The sequence below is a fragment of the Artibeus jamaicensis genome, unplaced genomic scaffold (genome assembly GCF_021234435.1).
Source record: "Artibeus jamaicensis isolate MK-2021 breed Jamaican fruit bat unplaced genomic scaffold, CSHL_Jam_final contig_525, whole genome shotgun sequence".
NCBI lineage: Eukaryota > Metazoa > Chordata > Mammalia > Chiroptera > Phyllostomidae > Artibeus > Artibeus jamaicensis.
Genome location: NW_026521874.1, coordinates 4955482 through 4970421, shown reverse-complemented (window position 1 = coordinate 4970421; position 14940 = coordinate 4955482). Strand labels below are relative to the sequence as shown.

Sequence of the window (14940 nt, the reverse complement as noted above, 5' to 3'; positions counted from 1 at the left end):
TGGGGGGGGGAGTGAACCGAATTCTGAGTCTTGTTCAGCTAGCACAAGGATAGTCCACAGTCACGTGCTGCAGACACTAGGCGGATGTGCGGTGTTGCCAGTCTTCTGTTTAAACACTCACTTTTCTCTTTTACAGTACAAGCCCACCACCAGCAGCAGTTGTAAGGCTGCCCTGGAGGAACCGAAAGGCCCAACTCCCTCCTCCCTTCTCCTGCTTCTACCAACTGGAGGCACAGAAAACTAGAATTTCACTTGTTTTGTTTTTTAAAAATATATGTTGATTTCTTGTAACATCTGATAGGAATGCTAACAGTTCACTTGCAGTGGAAGATACTTGGACCGAGTAGAGGCATTTAGGAACTCGGGGGCTCTCCCACACTTCCATATGCTGTTTCAGAGTCCTGCAAGTGCCCAGCTCTGCTTGCTGAAACTGGAAGTTATTTATTTTTTAATGACCCTCAAAAGTCATGAATACATCAGCTAGCAAAAGTAACAAGAGTGATTCTTGCTGCGATTACTGCTAAAAAAAAAAAAAAATCAAGACTTGGAACACCCTTCCACTAAACTTGACAAAGTTTCAGTAAATTCTTACCGTCAAACTGATGGATTATTATTTATAAATCAAGTTTGATGAAGTGATCACTGTCTACAGTGGTTCAACTTTTAAGTTAAGGGAAAAACTTTTACTTTGTAGATAATATAAAATAAAAACTTTAAAAAAAAATCAAAAAATAAAAAAAGTTTTAAAAACTGATATCCAGTTAGTGTGTGTTTGTATAAGCTGCTAGTTAATATCAAGGCAGGAGGGCTGAGTGTGGAAGGTTAGTTGTCAAATGATTTTTCTTCTTCACCTTTAGTTCTGGTTCAAGGTTTCTCTAGAAAAAGACAAGACTGAGATACTCTCTCTGGTGGATAGAGATCTGCTTCAGGAGGAAGGTGGGCAGCACTGAAATCCACATGCTCAGCCTGACGCTGATTCTGTAAGCTTCCTTTTTAGAATCTCTGGAACCCGGATGAATGTGTGTGTTAAGTCGGTTGTCCTGATTAAGGCATCTGTTTTACCAGTAGGGGGCAGGAGATACTGTTTTAAAAAGCTGTGATCTTAGATTTGCCTGAAACTAATATCATATGTCAACTGTAATTGAAAAATAAAAATTCACTTTAAAAAACCAGATGGTGCGGGGGGAGAAAAGAAAAAAACTTTGATAAAGAAACCCAGAGGGCATAAAAGATGCAGTGATGTACAGAGTAGCTTGTGACTGTAGGTGTCTAAGCATTTGTGAATGTCCCCAGCTTGTGGGAGGAGGACAGAGAGACAGCAAGTGGTTGAGCAGGGCACAGGTTCTAGAGAGACCGAGTTGTGATGGATGGAGCCTTTAAATTTTGTTGGCAACAAGTCAAGATCCTGAAAACTTTTTTTAATTCATATTTAGCAATTTGTACACTATAGCAAAATTTGCATTATTCAAGAATAAGTTACTTATACAGTACATAAAACAATATGTAAAAATTTGCCAAAGACCTTCTGCCTATAATGGTACAAGATGAACCCATTTTCTGTGCTGTTACAATGTGCTCTTATTCCAACCAAACACTGGAGCCAGATGCGTCCCTGTGGAGAGGCGGTGGGTAAGGTGCTGCAGGCTCCTGCGGGAGGTGCCAGAGCTCATGTGAAGTTCTGATGAGAGACTTAGCCCTGAATGAAAACAAGCATGAAGAAACCACGGGCAACCCTTAGGGAAGGGAAGAGTTCAAGGCCTTGACTTTAGGTTAAGAAACTGTTATATAAAAATAGTGTTCTCTGGTCTAAGATTTTAACGATTGCTATTCCTTTTTCCTACCCAGTCCAGAAATGATCAAAGGCAGAAGATTTATACCAGATACAGCCATATGGATTGCTGGTCTAAAATTCAAGGCAGGTTAGTTGACTTAATTCTTTGGTGCTGGTGACTGTTAGTTTGTAAAAGTCCGTTAGAGTCAGACTAAGGGAGTGGTGGTGCTAGGGCAGCCAGGCCCCCCTTGGCGTCTGTGACCAGGGGTACCCGACGGGACCGCGGTGCACTGTCCCTTTGGCACCAAGCGTGGGCTCTCAGCGGAGGCTGCAGCCTTGGCCTCTTGCTGCCAGCGGTGGTCACGTCAGGACTGGAAGGAGGGCGGCATGTGCTATCGTGCTGGGGGGCTGGCTGCTACCTGCAGGGTCACTGTGAGGGCGTCCAGCCAAGGGGCCCACTGCTCCCTCTCGTGCACCCTGACCTGCTCTAGCATCAGGGAGAGGCATGGGCTCGGTGTTACTTCTTCCCAGGTCAGGACAGGGCTTTCTGTCAGAATGTACTTGAGTCGTCCTGGCAACTCGGATGTTTAGGGAAAAATGCTTTTTGTGAATACTTCACATGGAAGCAGCCTGCAGGTGGGTGACTTCTAGTTCTGTCAGTCTGAGCTTGGACTTTGGAGCCAGGGGTCAGTGCTGCTCGTCTACTGTGTCTGTGTGCCTCTCGGCACTGCCTGAGGACTCTGTGTGGCATGGTTACTAAGAAGTGAGTGCCCCGGCTTGAAGATGTCGTAGCGCAGATGTGGTGGGTAGGGTTTGACCCCTTTTCTGCACCAGTGACTTGTCAGCATTGACTTTCTGTGATGAGCTTTCTCTCTTAAAAGAGAAATTCAAAATAGTGCCTGTTATCTGGTTTACCCTTTGCTTAGCATTAATTACTTAGAGAAACCTGCTTGTCGGGTAGAAAATTTGTCCTTAGAAATGGACCAAAAATCTGGATCAGGGTTGGATCTGCTTTACAGCCTGTGAAAACACCCAGGAATGTTGGTTGTAAAAGTAAAAGTAAAGAGGTGGATACTTGCCCCCCAGTGAAAAAACAGAAAATTAAATTCTAGAAGCAAAAGTCTGGCCTCTTAGAGTACAGAATGCAGCTGGAGGGAGCGGACCAAACCCTCACCCCAGATAAAGCAGGCAGCAGTTTTAGGCCAAGGTTTACCTTCAGCCTGTGACTGACTGATGGGTGTATCGATACACATTAGAACTATGCTGAACTCCCTAGGCTCAAGTTCCGAGAGGCCCCTTCAGTGAACCTGGCGGTAGAAGGGCTCTGCTGGCCCTGGAAGCAGCTGACTTCACGTTCTGTCACTGGGTCCCCCCTCACCCCATCACAGAGCTTTGTCTGGGAGGAAGGAGGCTGTACCCCAGGGTCCCTGGGGACATGTGCGCCCAAGTTCCTCCTGGTGCGGAGCGGGGACAGAGTGCTGGCCGTCACAGGAGGCCCTGCAGCGCTGTGGCTCGGAGTCCTAGCTTCCATCTTGGCTCCGGAAACCTTCAGCGAGATAACTTAATAAGCCATTAGCTGGGGAGCTCTGGGCTGGCCCTGCTGGTAAAGGGTTTACGAGACAGGCCCAGGAGCCTTCGTGCTTGTCACTCCCTCACCCCTCAGTTTTAACTCCTACCCTAAAGCTGCTTTGAAGCAGAATCCAGTTTTTTACTCATAAGGCACCAGGCTGGAACAATAACTTGCCACCCTATTTCAGTAACTGCCTGAATTCCCCTGAAAGGGTGACTCGCTTCACTTCTGTACATTAGGACGGACAGTGGCTGCTCGGAATCAGGTGACTGTCCTGAGGATGCAGTAGACAAGCGGCTGGCTCGGCCGGGCACTGGTCAGGTGGGGTTTGCATAGCTGTCTCCGACTGCAGAAACCTGGGTGTTAGTTCGAACAGTGCAGCGAAATAAGCAATGCTTGGTTTAGTTTTCAAACCTGAATCCTTTGAAAAATTTATGAGGTAAAATGTTTAACATCATTGTTGAACTTAATCGTAAGGCTGAGTGTCGAAGCAGGATAGGTGTGGTCACCTGTGGTGGGCACCGCGTGTGCAGTGAAGCTACAACGGGAAAACCACGGGAGAATCCAGGGCTGGTTAGTGTTTTGGGCTTCCTGATGACCCCCCTCCCCTCGAGTGGAAAGTCTGTCATCAGCTATGACAGTGTCAGTGAAAAAGAGAACAAGTTTCCGCTGCCAGGCCCTCACCCGCCCCTCCTCTAAGAGTAATGGGGACTGGTCCCAGGGACCCAGGTCGGGAGCCAGTGGCATCTGCGGACAAGAACTACATCTGTAAACAATAAGGAGAAAGCCAGGCTGAAACGTAGAGAGGCCCTTCAACAGGCCTAATGGAAGGGTCACGTCCAGACTGGAAGAACAGGTAACAGGGTTCCTTAACTCTCTCTGAAAGGAAGGAAAGGCAGTTACATTCACAAGTCCTGTCTCTGCTCACTGTGCTTGCTCCCCCAGCGCGTCCGTGGGGCCTGTCAGAGAGGTGTGTACTGGTTGTCGATGGCCCGCAGGTGGCTCCGGGAGGAGGAGTCCCTGTCATAGTCTGAGTCCCGGGCGTGGCTGGTGGGCTCCGGCTCCAGGTGCCGCAGGCTGTGGGCCAGCTCTTCAGGTGAAGGCACCAGGTGGAAGATCTGCTCTGGGGGAGAGGACCGGCCTGGGAGGCCCTCCGGGCCAGGCCCGCGTGGACAGCCGGTGGAGCTGAGGTGGGGGAGGCCCAGCTCTGAGTCCCAGCGAGAGAGGGAGAAAGGGAACAGGACAGTGTTGGAGGAACCTGGGGACCAAGTGACAAAGAGACCAGACCGTCAGTGCTCCCAGGGCAGGGATGTGCTGGGAGGACACAGAACGAGGTCTCCGAGTCCCTGGGTCTGCAGCGGGCCCCCACCCTCTGTGGGTCCCTGGGCCGGCCACCCCCCTTGACCAGGGGGCACCGGGCTCACACCTGGCGGCTGGGAGACGACGACCACGTAGCTGGACAGCCGGACATCGCAGGCAGCTCCACACTCGAGTGGGATGGGTGAGCGCTGGAAGTGGTGGAGCATGTCCATGACCGAGGGGAAGTGCAGGTGCTGCACTCGGCACTGGCCCCGCTCAGTCAGCGACAGGCGTAGGTGCTGTGGGGGGAGCAGGGGGTGGCTCAGGCAGTGGCCCCTCAGGACCTTGAACTTGGGGTGGGGGTACAGCCCCACTTGTCTGGCCCCGTACCTTGGCTATGCCCTGGAAGTTGAATGTGAGCACATACTCCCCGCGCCGCGTCTCACTCTGCCGTACCAGGAACACTCCGTGAGCGTCAGGGCCCTGCAGCTGAACCAGCTGAGCTGCCTTCACTCGGGAGATGGGGCCATGGAACCAGGGGTAGCAGGACAGGAAGTGATCTGTTTTCTGGCAGGCTGGGTCCAGCAACCCCCCAGGAGAAGCCCCTGCTAGAGAAGATGGGGAATGGTGACCCCTTGTGGGTACCTTATACCCTGGGATGAGGCTGGGTTCACACATACTCAGCACCAGGGCCCAGACCCACTGACCTTGGTTCAGGGACTCTGTGCTGCCCCTTGATGAGCTGGACGTGCCGGGCTCGGGAGCTGAGGGAATGTGCGGGTCCACGCTCTCCAGCCTGCTGGAGAAGAGGCTGGGGTTAAGGCTCTGGGCAGCTCAGGGTTGGAGGGGAAACGGTGCCAGGAGCAGAGTTGGAGGCACCTCACCCTTGGCCTGTACACTCCCGGAGCTCAGCCATCCATGAATTCAGCTGCTGCTCATCTCCCACCTCAAAGATGATGTCTGTCCGGTCCTTCACCTGGTGGGAAGGAAGGGCTGTATGGGATCCTTTTTGGGGGGGTAGGGTGTTGCCCCGGGGTGTGGAAAGCTGTGTCACTCACCTTCAGCACGAAGGTGTAGAGGTTGTCGGGCATCTCCAGGCGTGTGCATCGCCGGACCTCCTGGACACTGGAGCAGGCTGCTTGTAGCTTGGGCTTTGAACTCTGGGTGACCAAGGCAGAGACTCAAGGCTTGGCCCTGGTGGCCCTTTGCCCAACCCCCCCCCCCCCCCCCCCCCCGCCCAAGCCTCTGTGAGTTTTCTGCTGAGTGCGTGCGCAGGGTGCTGCTAAGCGGGCACCCCAGGTCTGGAGGAAACTCTTGCATTCTGGCTTTCAGGAGCCCATAGAGGGTCCTTCTAGCCTCTGGAGCGCATGTGCACATGCAGACACACACACACACACACTGAGGTCCCCAAAGACCTGTGTGACTGAGGGCTGACTGCCCTCCACCTGGACATGTGGACAGTCCAGCACTGACAGTGTGTTTGCCTGCTGACAGCTCTTCGCTCCCCCATTGGAGCAGAGAGGTCCTCATGCAGCCATGTCATGTGGACTGCCTGACCCCTGTCACAAGCCCAGAGAGGGCATATGACATGAGGGTCTCTAACCCAAGTCACATTTCTCTTTGGTGCAGAGTGGCGCTGCCAGGACCCCCAAGTCTGTGTCATGCCTTTAGCTTCCCACTAGTACAGGTTTCTTCTGGCCTAACAGCATCCAGGAGGCAGATGCTGTCATTACAGCTTTTGGAAGAAACGCAGATCTTGGGGGTGAAGCCACTTGACTCTGGGAAGGGAAGAGCAGGTTTTGAATGTCAGAACATCCAATTCCCAAAACTCACTAATCTGTCCTGACTTCAGGTCTCAGGACAAGTCTCAGGAGGGGTAGCTTAGTTAGCCTCAGGCCTTCAGGTCCATCAGCGTGCCCAAAGGGACAAGCCCGGCATGGCTGGCCCCAGTCACAGCCTCGGGCCCAGGAGTCTGCTCTGACATCCAGCACACACAAGCTTCAGAGTATGTGTGAAGCAGTTCCCAAACCCTTGGCCAGCAATGGTGGCTACTTCCAGCAGAGGCCAGAAGAAGGTAAGAATGTTGGAAAGAGCCAGAGATGCGCTGGGGACAGAGGAGGCCCAGCTGAGCTCCCCTGTCTCCAGAAGCTGTTTTTCCAAGGGCCAGGAGGTAGCAGGCACTCCTGGGGAATACCGTGGCCCCTAAAGAGTCAGCACAGGGTGGGGAAGTAGAAACAAAAGTCAGACTTTGGAGGAGCCAACTTCTACCTCCTCTGCCCAGAAGGGCACATCTTGGCCAGGAGCTGCCTTTTCCAAAAGGTGGTGGAAGAACTGATCTCTCAGAGATGTGTGTAACTGTGCTGTGGACATGCAGGAGCCGGGCACCTCTGCCTGCCTTCAGCGCCCCCCCCCCCAGGGCTCCTGGGAGGTCCCAGTCCTGCCCCGTTGGACACAGCGGTCTGCAGACAGCAGCAGCCCTCAAGGAAACACTAGCCTTTGCCAGGGTTTGCAGCGTCGTTGCACTAATGGTGTGAATGAGGAAATGAGGGGTTGTACACCTAGTCAGCCTCAGCCTTTTCACCTTTCCTGTTTCTCTCCCATGTCCCCTGTACCCCGACACCTCAGCCTGGGAGTCAGATGTGGGGGGCACAGCAGCACACTTGGGGAGCGGGGCCTCTGTGCCCCGGCAGCTTCCATAGCCAGCCGGTTCCTCAGAGCCCCCGTTTCCTGTCTGCAAAATAGGTGAGGTACAAAGGGCTGTTTCCTTCCTTCTCCTGCTTCTGCAGTTGGCCCTGCCTGGCCCCCGCCCTCCCTGCTGGCTCCAGGCCTCAGGATCACGGAGAGGAAGTAGGCCAGGCCAAGAGGGGAACAGGCCTAGTCTCCCTTTCAGTTCTGCTCCAGGCCTGGCCGCGGGCCCAGCCCTAGTGAGTGCGGAGATTAAGCAGCAAAGCCACTGGTTTCACTCTGAATGTGGAGCCCTCCGTGCCAGCTCCGCCCCCAGCAGCTGAGGAACTGCTGACCTAGCGGGCAGCGGTAAGGACAGGGTTCCCCTCTGCACCCTCAGGGCCCCGGCTGCACAGATGATGTCTGACTCCTGGCTCCCGTCTGCCTGCGGGGTGAGCCTGACACGGGGTCTTCCGACCCTCACAGTGGCTCTGGGCCTGACTCCATGCTGCCCCAGATCTGACGGGCAAGTGGGAGGGGCACGAAGATAGGATGGCCGCACCTGCGGTCGGGCTGGAGCAGGACTCCGAGCACCGGCCTGTGTGGGGTGCCTTCCAGTGGGGTGCCTTCCCAGTTGAGAGATGTGCTGACCAAGAACCGTGATGGAGAGAAGTGAACCCAAACCGAGCAGCCTCAGGAACACTGGGGTGCCAGGCTCCCCTCCTCATGTGCCCTAGTTCACCTGCCTTGCAGAGCAAGCCCTGCCTGCAAGCAGCTGCTTTGGGGACCCCCCCTCAGAGTCACACTGCTTAGGTAATCAAAACACCCCAACCACTGGAGGTGCTTGTGGTACGTGCAGCTGAGTCACCCACCACGTCCTGCAGCGTCCACTCCCGGGGAGCACGTCTGGCCCCCCACGGCCACTGTGGCTCCAGTGGGAATAACCCGTTCTCGGCGCTGGCCTCAGAAGGGCTGGCGTTTTTACAGCTGTTCTTGTCTGAGCTTTGATCCCCTTATCCCTCTAGGCTTCAGGGTCCAGGCCTCACCCTTCTGTTTCTTGCATGGCTCTGGACAAGTGGCTCAGCCCTCCTGCCAATGTTAATTCGCTCATCCAGAAGGTAGAGCTGCGGAATAGCCTCTCTCCACGGGGCTGGTGTGGTGACTGGCCGGGCCTGCGGCCGAGGGTCCACTGCAGCGTCAGAGCCCAGTGTTCCCGGGCGGGGCGCTCCAGCCTGCCCTGCAGGGGCCAGGGCACACACCTGCCACCCCACCCCCCAGTGTGGTAATCCCTGCTTGTAACTCAGAACGTGCCCTTCACCATCCTGCAGTGACACCCACTGTGACCGACATACCCTAAGATAAAAGGAACACATTAAAATAAAATGCATTTCACTGTGACTGTGCCCATGATATACTTGGGTGTCTCTGAGTTTGTTTTCAAAAACCAAAGAACAGGAAGGAGCCAGAGGGCAGGGAGAGCCCAGGAGGACGGTTAGTCTGTTCAGTGGGCACTGACGCCAGGCAGAAGCTTCCACGCACTTCTGTGCAACACAGAGCGAGTTCTGGAGCAGCAAAGGGCCCAGCACGGGGGCTCCAGGGTAGGGAGGAGCAGGCCAGACTCTCACATTGCCTTGTTCTGTTTACTGTGGCCCGCCTGGCCACCGAAGGGGCCTCTGTCCTCCAGCAAAAGTCTAGAGGAGAGACCACCCCGCCTCTGGTTGTCCCCCAGGCCACCCCAGCTCTTGGCAGCCTTGTCTCCATGGGCTTTGGGCCCGCCTGTCCCACAAAGAGGGGCAGTGGCCGGGAAGTAGGACAGAGCATCGGGCCCGATGTCTAGGTTCATGCTGCACGCCTCGGCCAGACCTGCTGTGCCCCTGAGCTGCTCAGGTTCTGTGCACAGCTCAGCATCTTCTGGGCCTTGGGCACAGTGCCGACGGCAGCCTCGGTCTCCACGGAACAGTAGGCAGAGGAGCCCTGCCCGCCTCCCTGAGTAGGGGAGGATGGGAGACCCTGGAAACCCAACGGCTCAGCCAATCCCAGCTCCCTGTCGCCGATCCCCCGCCCCCACCCAGGGCCCACAGTGGGTGCCACCAGGATGAATGAGCAAAACGAGCAGGTGAAAAGTCATCACGGAAAACTAGCACTAAAGTCTCCCTGGTTGGTATCAGAACGGCCTGAAACAGAAGGGAAACGTCCTTATTCCAAAAAGGATCTTAGGCGGCTTACAGGGGCACCCAGCCGGAATCCCAGTTGCACAAGTTCACTCAGCTTCGCTGCAGCCAACGCAAAGCAGTTTTCCGGAGAAGCAGCCTGCGGGTCACAGCGGAGCGCTAAAGGCTCCAACAGGTGCTGGTGCAGAGGACCCTGGTGAGCCCCGTGTCCCCGGCCTTGGGCCCCAGCGCCCTGCTGGAAGCCCTGGCTCGCCTGGCTTTTCTGCAAGGCGGCTAACAAGGCCACCACTCTCCTGTGCAAGACAGTGAGCACAGCGGCACTCACCGAGGGTTGGCAGAGCCCCGGGGAGCGGCAGCCGTTCAGGACAAGCCTCGGAAACCCAGGCTCAGGGCGCCCTGCTCTGAAGCAAGAGCTGCTTCCGGAGGACAGTGTCCTCCGTCGCCGCTGCCACCCTGTTGTCGTAGGGCTGGCTCCCCCTCAGCGGACCATGGGCTCAGCAAGGCCTCCCTGCCCACCCCCCCTTTCTGTCCGGCAGGGCGCAGAGTGTGTGGCTGCGCTCGTCTGCTGGAATCTCCAGGGTGGGACAGCGGAGGGAAAGCTGGAGGATGAGAGAACAGCGAGAGCCCACACCCAGCGGCCAGGAAGGGCTGCCAGGCTCACGGGACGGCAGGGCAGTGGGCTGGGACTGGCCGGCACCCTCACAGCACCCTTTGGTGAGCACCTGCTGGGCACCTCGGCTCTGCGGGTGGCTTCAGGACAGCTGGGTTCACAGACCGGCCCCGTATTGAACATGTTCTAAATTTCACAGCAAAGAGCATCATGTCAAGGAATGTAGGTGCCAGGGACCGAGGAAGTAGGAAGGTCATTGTTCCCAAGTAAAGGACAGTCTTGGATGTTCATTAAGTACACAGTGATGCTCTAGTGAGAAACTATCACCACCCTGCTCTCCGCCATCTGAGGACCCGCAGGAGGGGCCCTCCCATCATCACAGCAGCCCCTGAAGCTGGCGGTTTGTCCCCACCTCCCACAGGAGGAGAGGAGGCTAAGAAAACCTCCTTGAGGACAGCACAGGGAACACGCCCCCTCTGCCGGCCCAGAGCCTGCGGAAGGGGGCCATGCCCACCACCCCTCCCCAGACACCAGGGAGCTACAGGAGACCTGAAGGAGGCAGAGGAGTTGCCCGCAGGGATCCCCCATGACGGGGGGAGGAGCTGGAAAACAGGGTGACGTCCTGTGCCCTCTGAGGTGCTGCCTCCCTTTGGCCCCCCAAAACTCCCTTGTGGGCCTCACTGCACTAAGCAAGGAAGCCCAAGTCCTCACTGTGGGCCCAGGGGTCCTGCACGGCCTAGTCCTTATTAGCGCCTTGACTTCAGCCCCACTCCCTCACACTCTGCTCCAGCCACACTGGCCTCCGCTGTTAAATGAACCAAGCGTGCTCCACCCCAGGGCCTTTGCACCTGCTGCCCCCACTGTCAGGCAGTTCCTCTGAATCCACCAAACCTTGCTCTTCTCAGACCCTCAGCTAAAGTGTCACCTCGGGAAGCCCTCTCTGAACACAGCGTCTAAATGCGCGCCCTCACTGTCACAGCCCCGTTTGGTTCCTTCGCTGCCCTTACCACCTGTGAGGCACGCTCTGGGGGGACTTTATCTTGTTCATGGGGGATCCCCAGCCCCAAGCACAGGGTCTGGTGGGTCGGACCTGCTCGGTTTTATTCCCTCAAGTATTGGTCATCAGCATCAGCCTCTTGTTTACCGAGTGTCATGAGTGCTGGAGGTCAGTGAGGCACTGCAGACACCCCACACTGCATGGGCTGAGGAGGAGGAGGGGGGTGTTGCAGGGGGTGGGGTGAGGGCTGCCCCCACTCTGCTGCAACAGGAGACTGGCTGAGGACTTGACCCCCAACCCCAGCACGGTGAGCAAGCGCGTGCCCCAGGTGGAGGAATGGAGGTCCGGGCAGGCAAAGGCACTTGCCCTGCCGCAGAGGAGGAGCGGAGGCAGGCCTGGGCCCCGGCTCTGGGCTCTCCCACTGCAGGTCTTGGCGGAGAACACCTCCCCTCCTCCAGGGAGCCCTCTCTGGTCACGCCACGGTCGGCGCGATGCCTGTGCCTGGGGCTTATCGGGCCGGCCACCGTTTCCTGACAATGTGGCCGCCCCCACCTTCTGACTGGGAGTTCCTCTGAGGGCGGGGACAGGGCACCCAGCCTTGCTCCCAGCTGGGGCCCAGCACCAGGTCTGGCCCAGAGGAGGTCCTTGCAGAGGGCTTGCCACACGGATGGGGAGTAGCTGGGTGGCTGCCTGGGGCCCCAGCCCTCAGAGGTCTGGAGAGCAGAGGCGGACGTGGGGTGTGGCCAGTTATCTTGCCCCCCTGCCCCTGTTCCCGGGCTCCTCTGGGGGGAACTGAAGGCAGGGAGCCAGCCCCAGGGACTGAACCAGCCTTGGACATACGGATCACGGGTCCCTTCCCTCCCCTGCCCTGGGCTGGGGCTGCAGGGCCCCTCGCTTCAGATGCCCGTGCCGGCGACTTCTGCTGGGTGACCCCTGAGAAAATCACTTTGCTTCTCGGTGCATTTGCTTCCTCATCTGCAAAACGGAGGTGATGGCGGCACGCGCCCTCCAGGCTTCCGTAGGGAACTTGCCTGCCGCCCTGAGCACACGGTAGCCTCCCAGACTGCCCCCCCATCCCTACGGGCCAGGTCTCCCCCTTGGGCTGCCCCCACAGAGCAGGAAAGGAACCAGAGAAGCTTCCAGAAAAGCCATGTGGATCAGGTCAGCTTCCCCCTTTTCTTGGCAAATGATAGTCCCCCCAAGTGCCAGAAACAGACCTCCCCAGAACCAGGGTAAAACGAGAGGCCCGGACCCCCAAATGTAACCAGCCTGCTCACAGACAGGGTCTCCCCGTGCTCCTGCCTCCCTCCTCCAGGCAGGTGGTGCCCGGGCACGCCCTGAGTGACCGGGAACTGGACCCCTCCTGGTCCTCCACACTTGGACCCTCCAAGGCTCCAGGAGGCTGGGGGTGGTAACTAGCCAGAGACGCTAGGACTGTTGGGTTGGGGCTTATCTGATGAACCCCACCTGCAGGGAGGTCCCCCAACGTCAGACAGACTCACAGTGACATAAGTCACAAAGCCCCCTCTCAGAGAGATGGAGACCACCCCACATACACACAGAATCACAGTGACAGGAACACAAAGCCTCTCTCAGATGCTGGAGCAACCTCCCCCTACAGAGACAAACACCCAGGGACAGAGACCCCCATAGAGAGAGACCCCCCCAACACACAGGACCAGCCTGGGATCCCACAGCCACCCGCCCTGCCCCCAGCTGCGAGGACCGGCCTGCACTCTGCCCTGAGGCCTGCCCGTGGCAGGGCCACACCCAAGGTGAGGGTGACGGTGCCTAAAAGGGGCCACCCCTGAAAGTCCGCGTGGGCAGGACTGGACAGGTGAGTCTGGGCGCCGATCACCCACGGGCACCTTCACCAGCTCATCTCGTCTCCGCCTCAGGGTGACAGACGTCCAGGCCACAGCCCGGCTTCAGCTGGGGCCAGGAGTCCTGGGACAGGGCCTTGTGAGGCAGGAATGAGGGGGCCAGGCCACCCAGGGACACCCCCTGCCTTTGTCCCCTCCACACAGGCCCCCTTTCCTGCCAAGCCTTTGGCTCTCAGGTGATAGGAGGGTAATATGGCCATCTGGCCTCTGGAGTTGACCAGCTGTGAAGAGTGGGCTGTCATGGGCTGTCACAGGCTGCTTGGCACCCGGCCTCGGTGGTCCCTGCGCCGTGGGCCTGGACTGTCACCGTGGGCACAGCGGCCTCAGAAGCGCCTGACCGGCACCCTGCAGGCCCAGCCAGACCCCGTCCCCTGCTGCAAACTAGCTGCCACCACCCACACCTCAAGTGACCACATCCTGCTCCTGGTGTCCCTGCCAGGAATCCTTCCTGTCCCCCACTGTCCCCATGTGGCCAGAGCCCCCAGGCCAGTGTGCCCTGTCCCCAGCCACACCTTTACCCAGCCTAGACCTCCCTCACACAGTGCCATTCACGGCCACTCAGTCCTAGGACACTCCAGGCCATGAGAGCCGTCAGCCCCTCCAGAGAGCAGGGGAAGCCATGGCTCTGTGAGGCCATGTCACGTGTCCAGGGCCCTGTGTGGGGAGGGGACATGCCCAGCATCAAACCTGGCACTGCCCCCCCAGCCTTCCTGCGGGCTCTGTGGACCCCACACCCTGGGAAGACAGATGGGCCCACGGTGGCCTGTGGGGGACCACAATGGGCATCGTAGGGCTGGGGAGGCCAGAGCCGCTCAGCCCCCAGGGGCCTGAATGGGGTGCCCACCTCCAAGCCCTGCTGCTGAGCCCCAGCAGACTGGGGAAGCCCCATGGTCCAGCCAGACCCAGCATCTGCCCTGCACCTGCAGAGGGTAGAGAGTTGTGGTTAAAAAACAACAAAAACCTCTGTCACTGGCCTTGATGGGGGTGAGCCAGAGGAGGGGGGGCTCATCATCACTAAGATCCCCAAAGCCGTGGACTGTAGCTGCCAGCTGCCTTCGAAGAATGATGATTCAGAAGAAGAGGTGACAGTGAGGGCCCCTGGAGCTTGAGGGGCTGCAGGGATACCAGGAAGGCTCGGAGCTGACAGAACCTGGGTTGAGCCGACAAAAAGGAGCCCCAGAAGCTGGCCAGGTCGCAGCTGCGGCCACCACGCCAACACTCTCCCCTCTCTGACCAGTTTATCCTGCGTTTAGTGAGCACTTACTATGTGATATGCTGAAGCACAGCCTCTTACTGACATCAAAAGCACAACAGGAAATCACACCAGCCACAAAGAATAAAAGCCAGCCGGATTAAATAATTAAAAGTGAAAGACAAAGCCTAAATGATTATCTGAGCCCAAGCCTTTCTAAGCAGAAAAAGCAAAGAATGAAGCCATGAAGGAAAAAGTCGCTGGGTTTCCCTGTCCAGGCTTAAAAACCTACATAAGCCAAGAAACTCGAGATTGAACTTAAAAAGTCAAATGGCAAACTAGGGGGATCCCCGCAACACATGACGGGGAGCTAACGTCACGCAAGGACTCTCGCCAAGCGACAAGAGAGAGGCAGACGGTGCAGGAGACGAGCACACAAAGCACATGGCCTGCAAGTCCCCCAAAATGCATATGCCCGAGAAGCAGAAGGGAAACCGTCCAGATCGGCAGGGACGGAAAGTCCATTGGTGGTTGCCAGGGGCTGGGGTTTGGGAACAGGAAGTGGGCCTGCCTGCTGATCGGCTCAGGGTTTCTCCCTGGGGTGACGTCAATTTCGTGCGATCCAAATTGCATCTCACCCCTGCTGGGGATCGGAAAGGGCGGGAGAACCACTTTCCACCTGGAAGCCAGCAAAGGATTTTCCCCCAACACCCAGTGCTTGAGCCACTGGCAAGAAGATAAGTGGGTATAACTGTTCTGGAAAGCTCTTTGCAAAGGAGACCT

The 14940-nt window shown here is 57.0% G+C and overlaps 2 protein-coding genes across 12 annotated transcripts in view; one reads left to right on the top strand and one right to left on the bottom strand.

The window, feature by feature from the left end:
• The window catches only part of ATXN2 (ataxin 2), a 100864-nt gene extending 98388 nt beyond the window's left edge, over positions 1-2476 (top strand). For 5 of the 6 annotated variants that reach the window (XM_053669824.1, XM_037133448.2, XM_053669822.1 and 2 more), the window contains one exon: positions 137-251. In XM_053669824.1, the coding sequence (XP_053525799.1) occupies positions 137-165 (29 nt within the window). In that variant the 3' untranslated portion in view covers positions 166-251. Of the gene's footprint in view, positions 1-136 lie in introns of all 6 variants that reach the window. The other variant, XM_053669823.1, reaches the window with a different exon arrangement.
• A 1716-nt stretch (positions 2477-4192) lies between these two features.
• Positions 4193-14940, bottom strand: part of SH2B3 (SH2B adaptor protein 3) — a 30639-nt gene continuing 19891 nt past the window's right edge. For 2 of the 6 annotated variants that reach the window (XM_037133459.2, XM_037133454.2), the window contains exons 3-8: positions 5699-5800; positions 5525-5616; positions 5348-5439; positions 5031-5248; positions 4768-4939; positions 4193-4599 (exon numbers count right to left, since the gene is read on the bottom strand). In XM_037133459.2, the coding sequence (XP_036989354.2) occupies positions 4304-4599; positions 4768-4939; positions 5031-5248; positions 5348-5439; positions 5525-5616; positions 5699-5800 (972 nt within the window). In that variant the 3' untranslated portion in view covers positions 4193-4303. The remainder of the gene's footprint in view (positions 4600-4767; positions 4940-5030; positions 5249-5347; positions 5440-5524; positions 5617-5698; positions 5801-14940) is intronic. The other 4 variants (XM_037133458.2, XM_037133456.2, XM_037133455.2 and 1 more) reach the window with 4 other exon arrangements.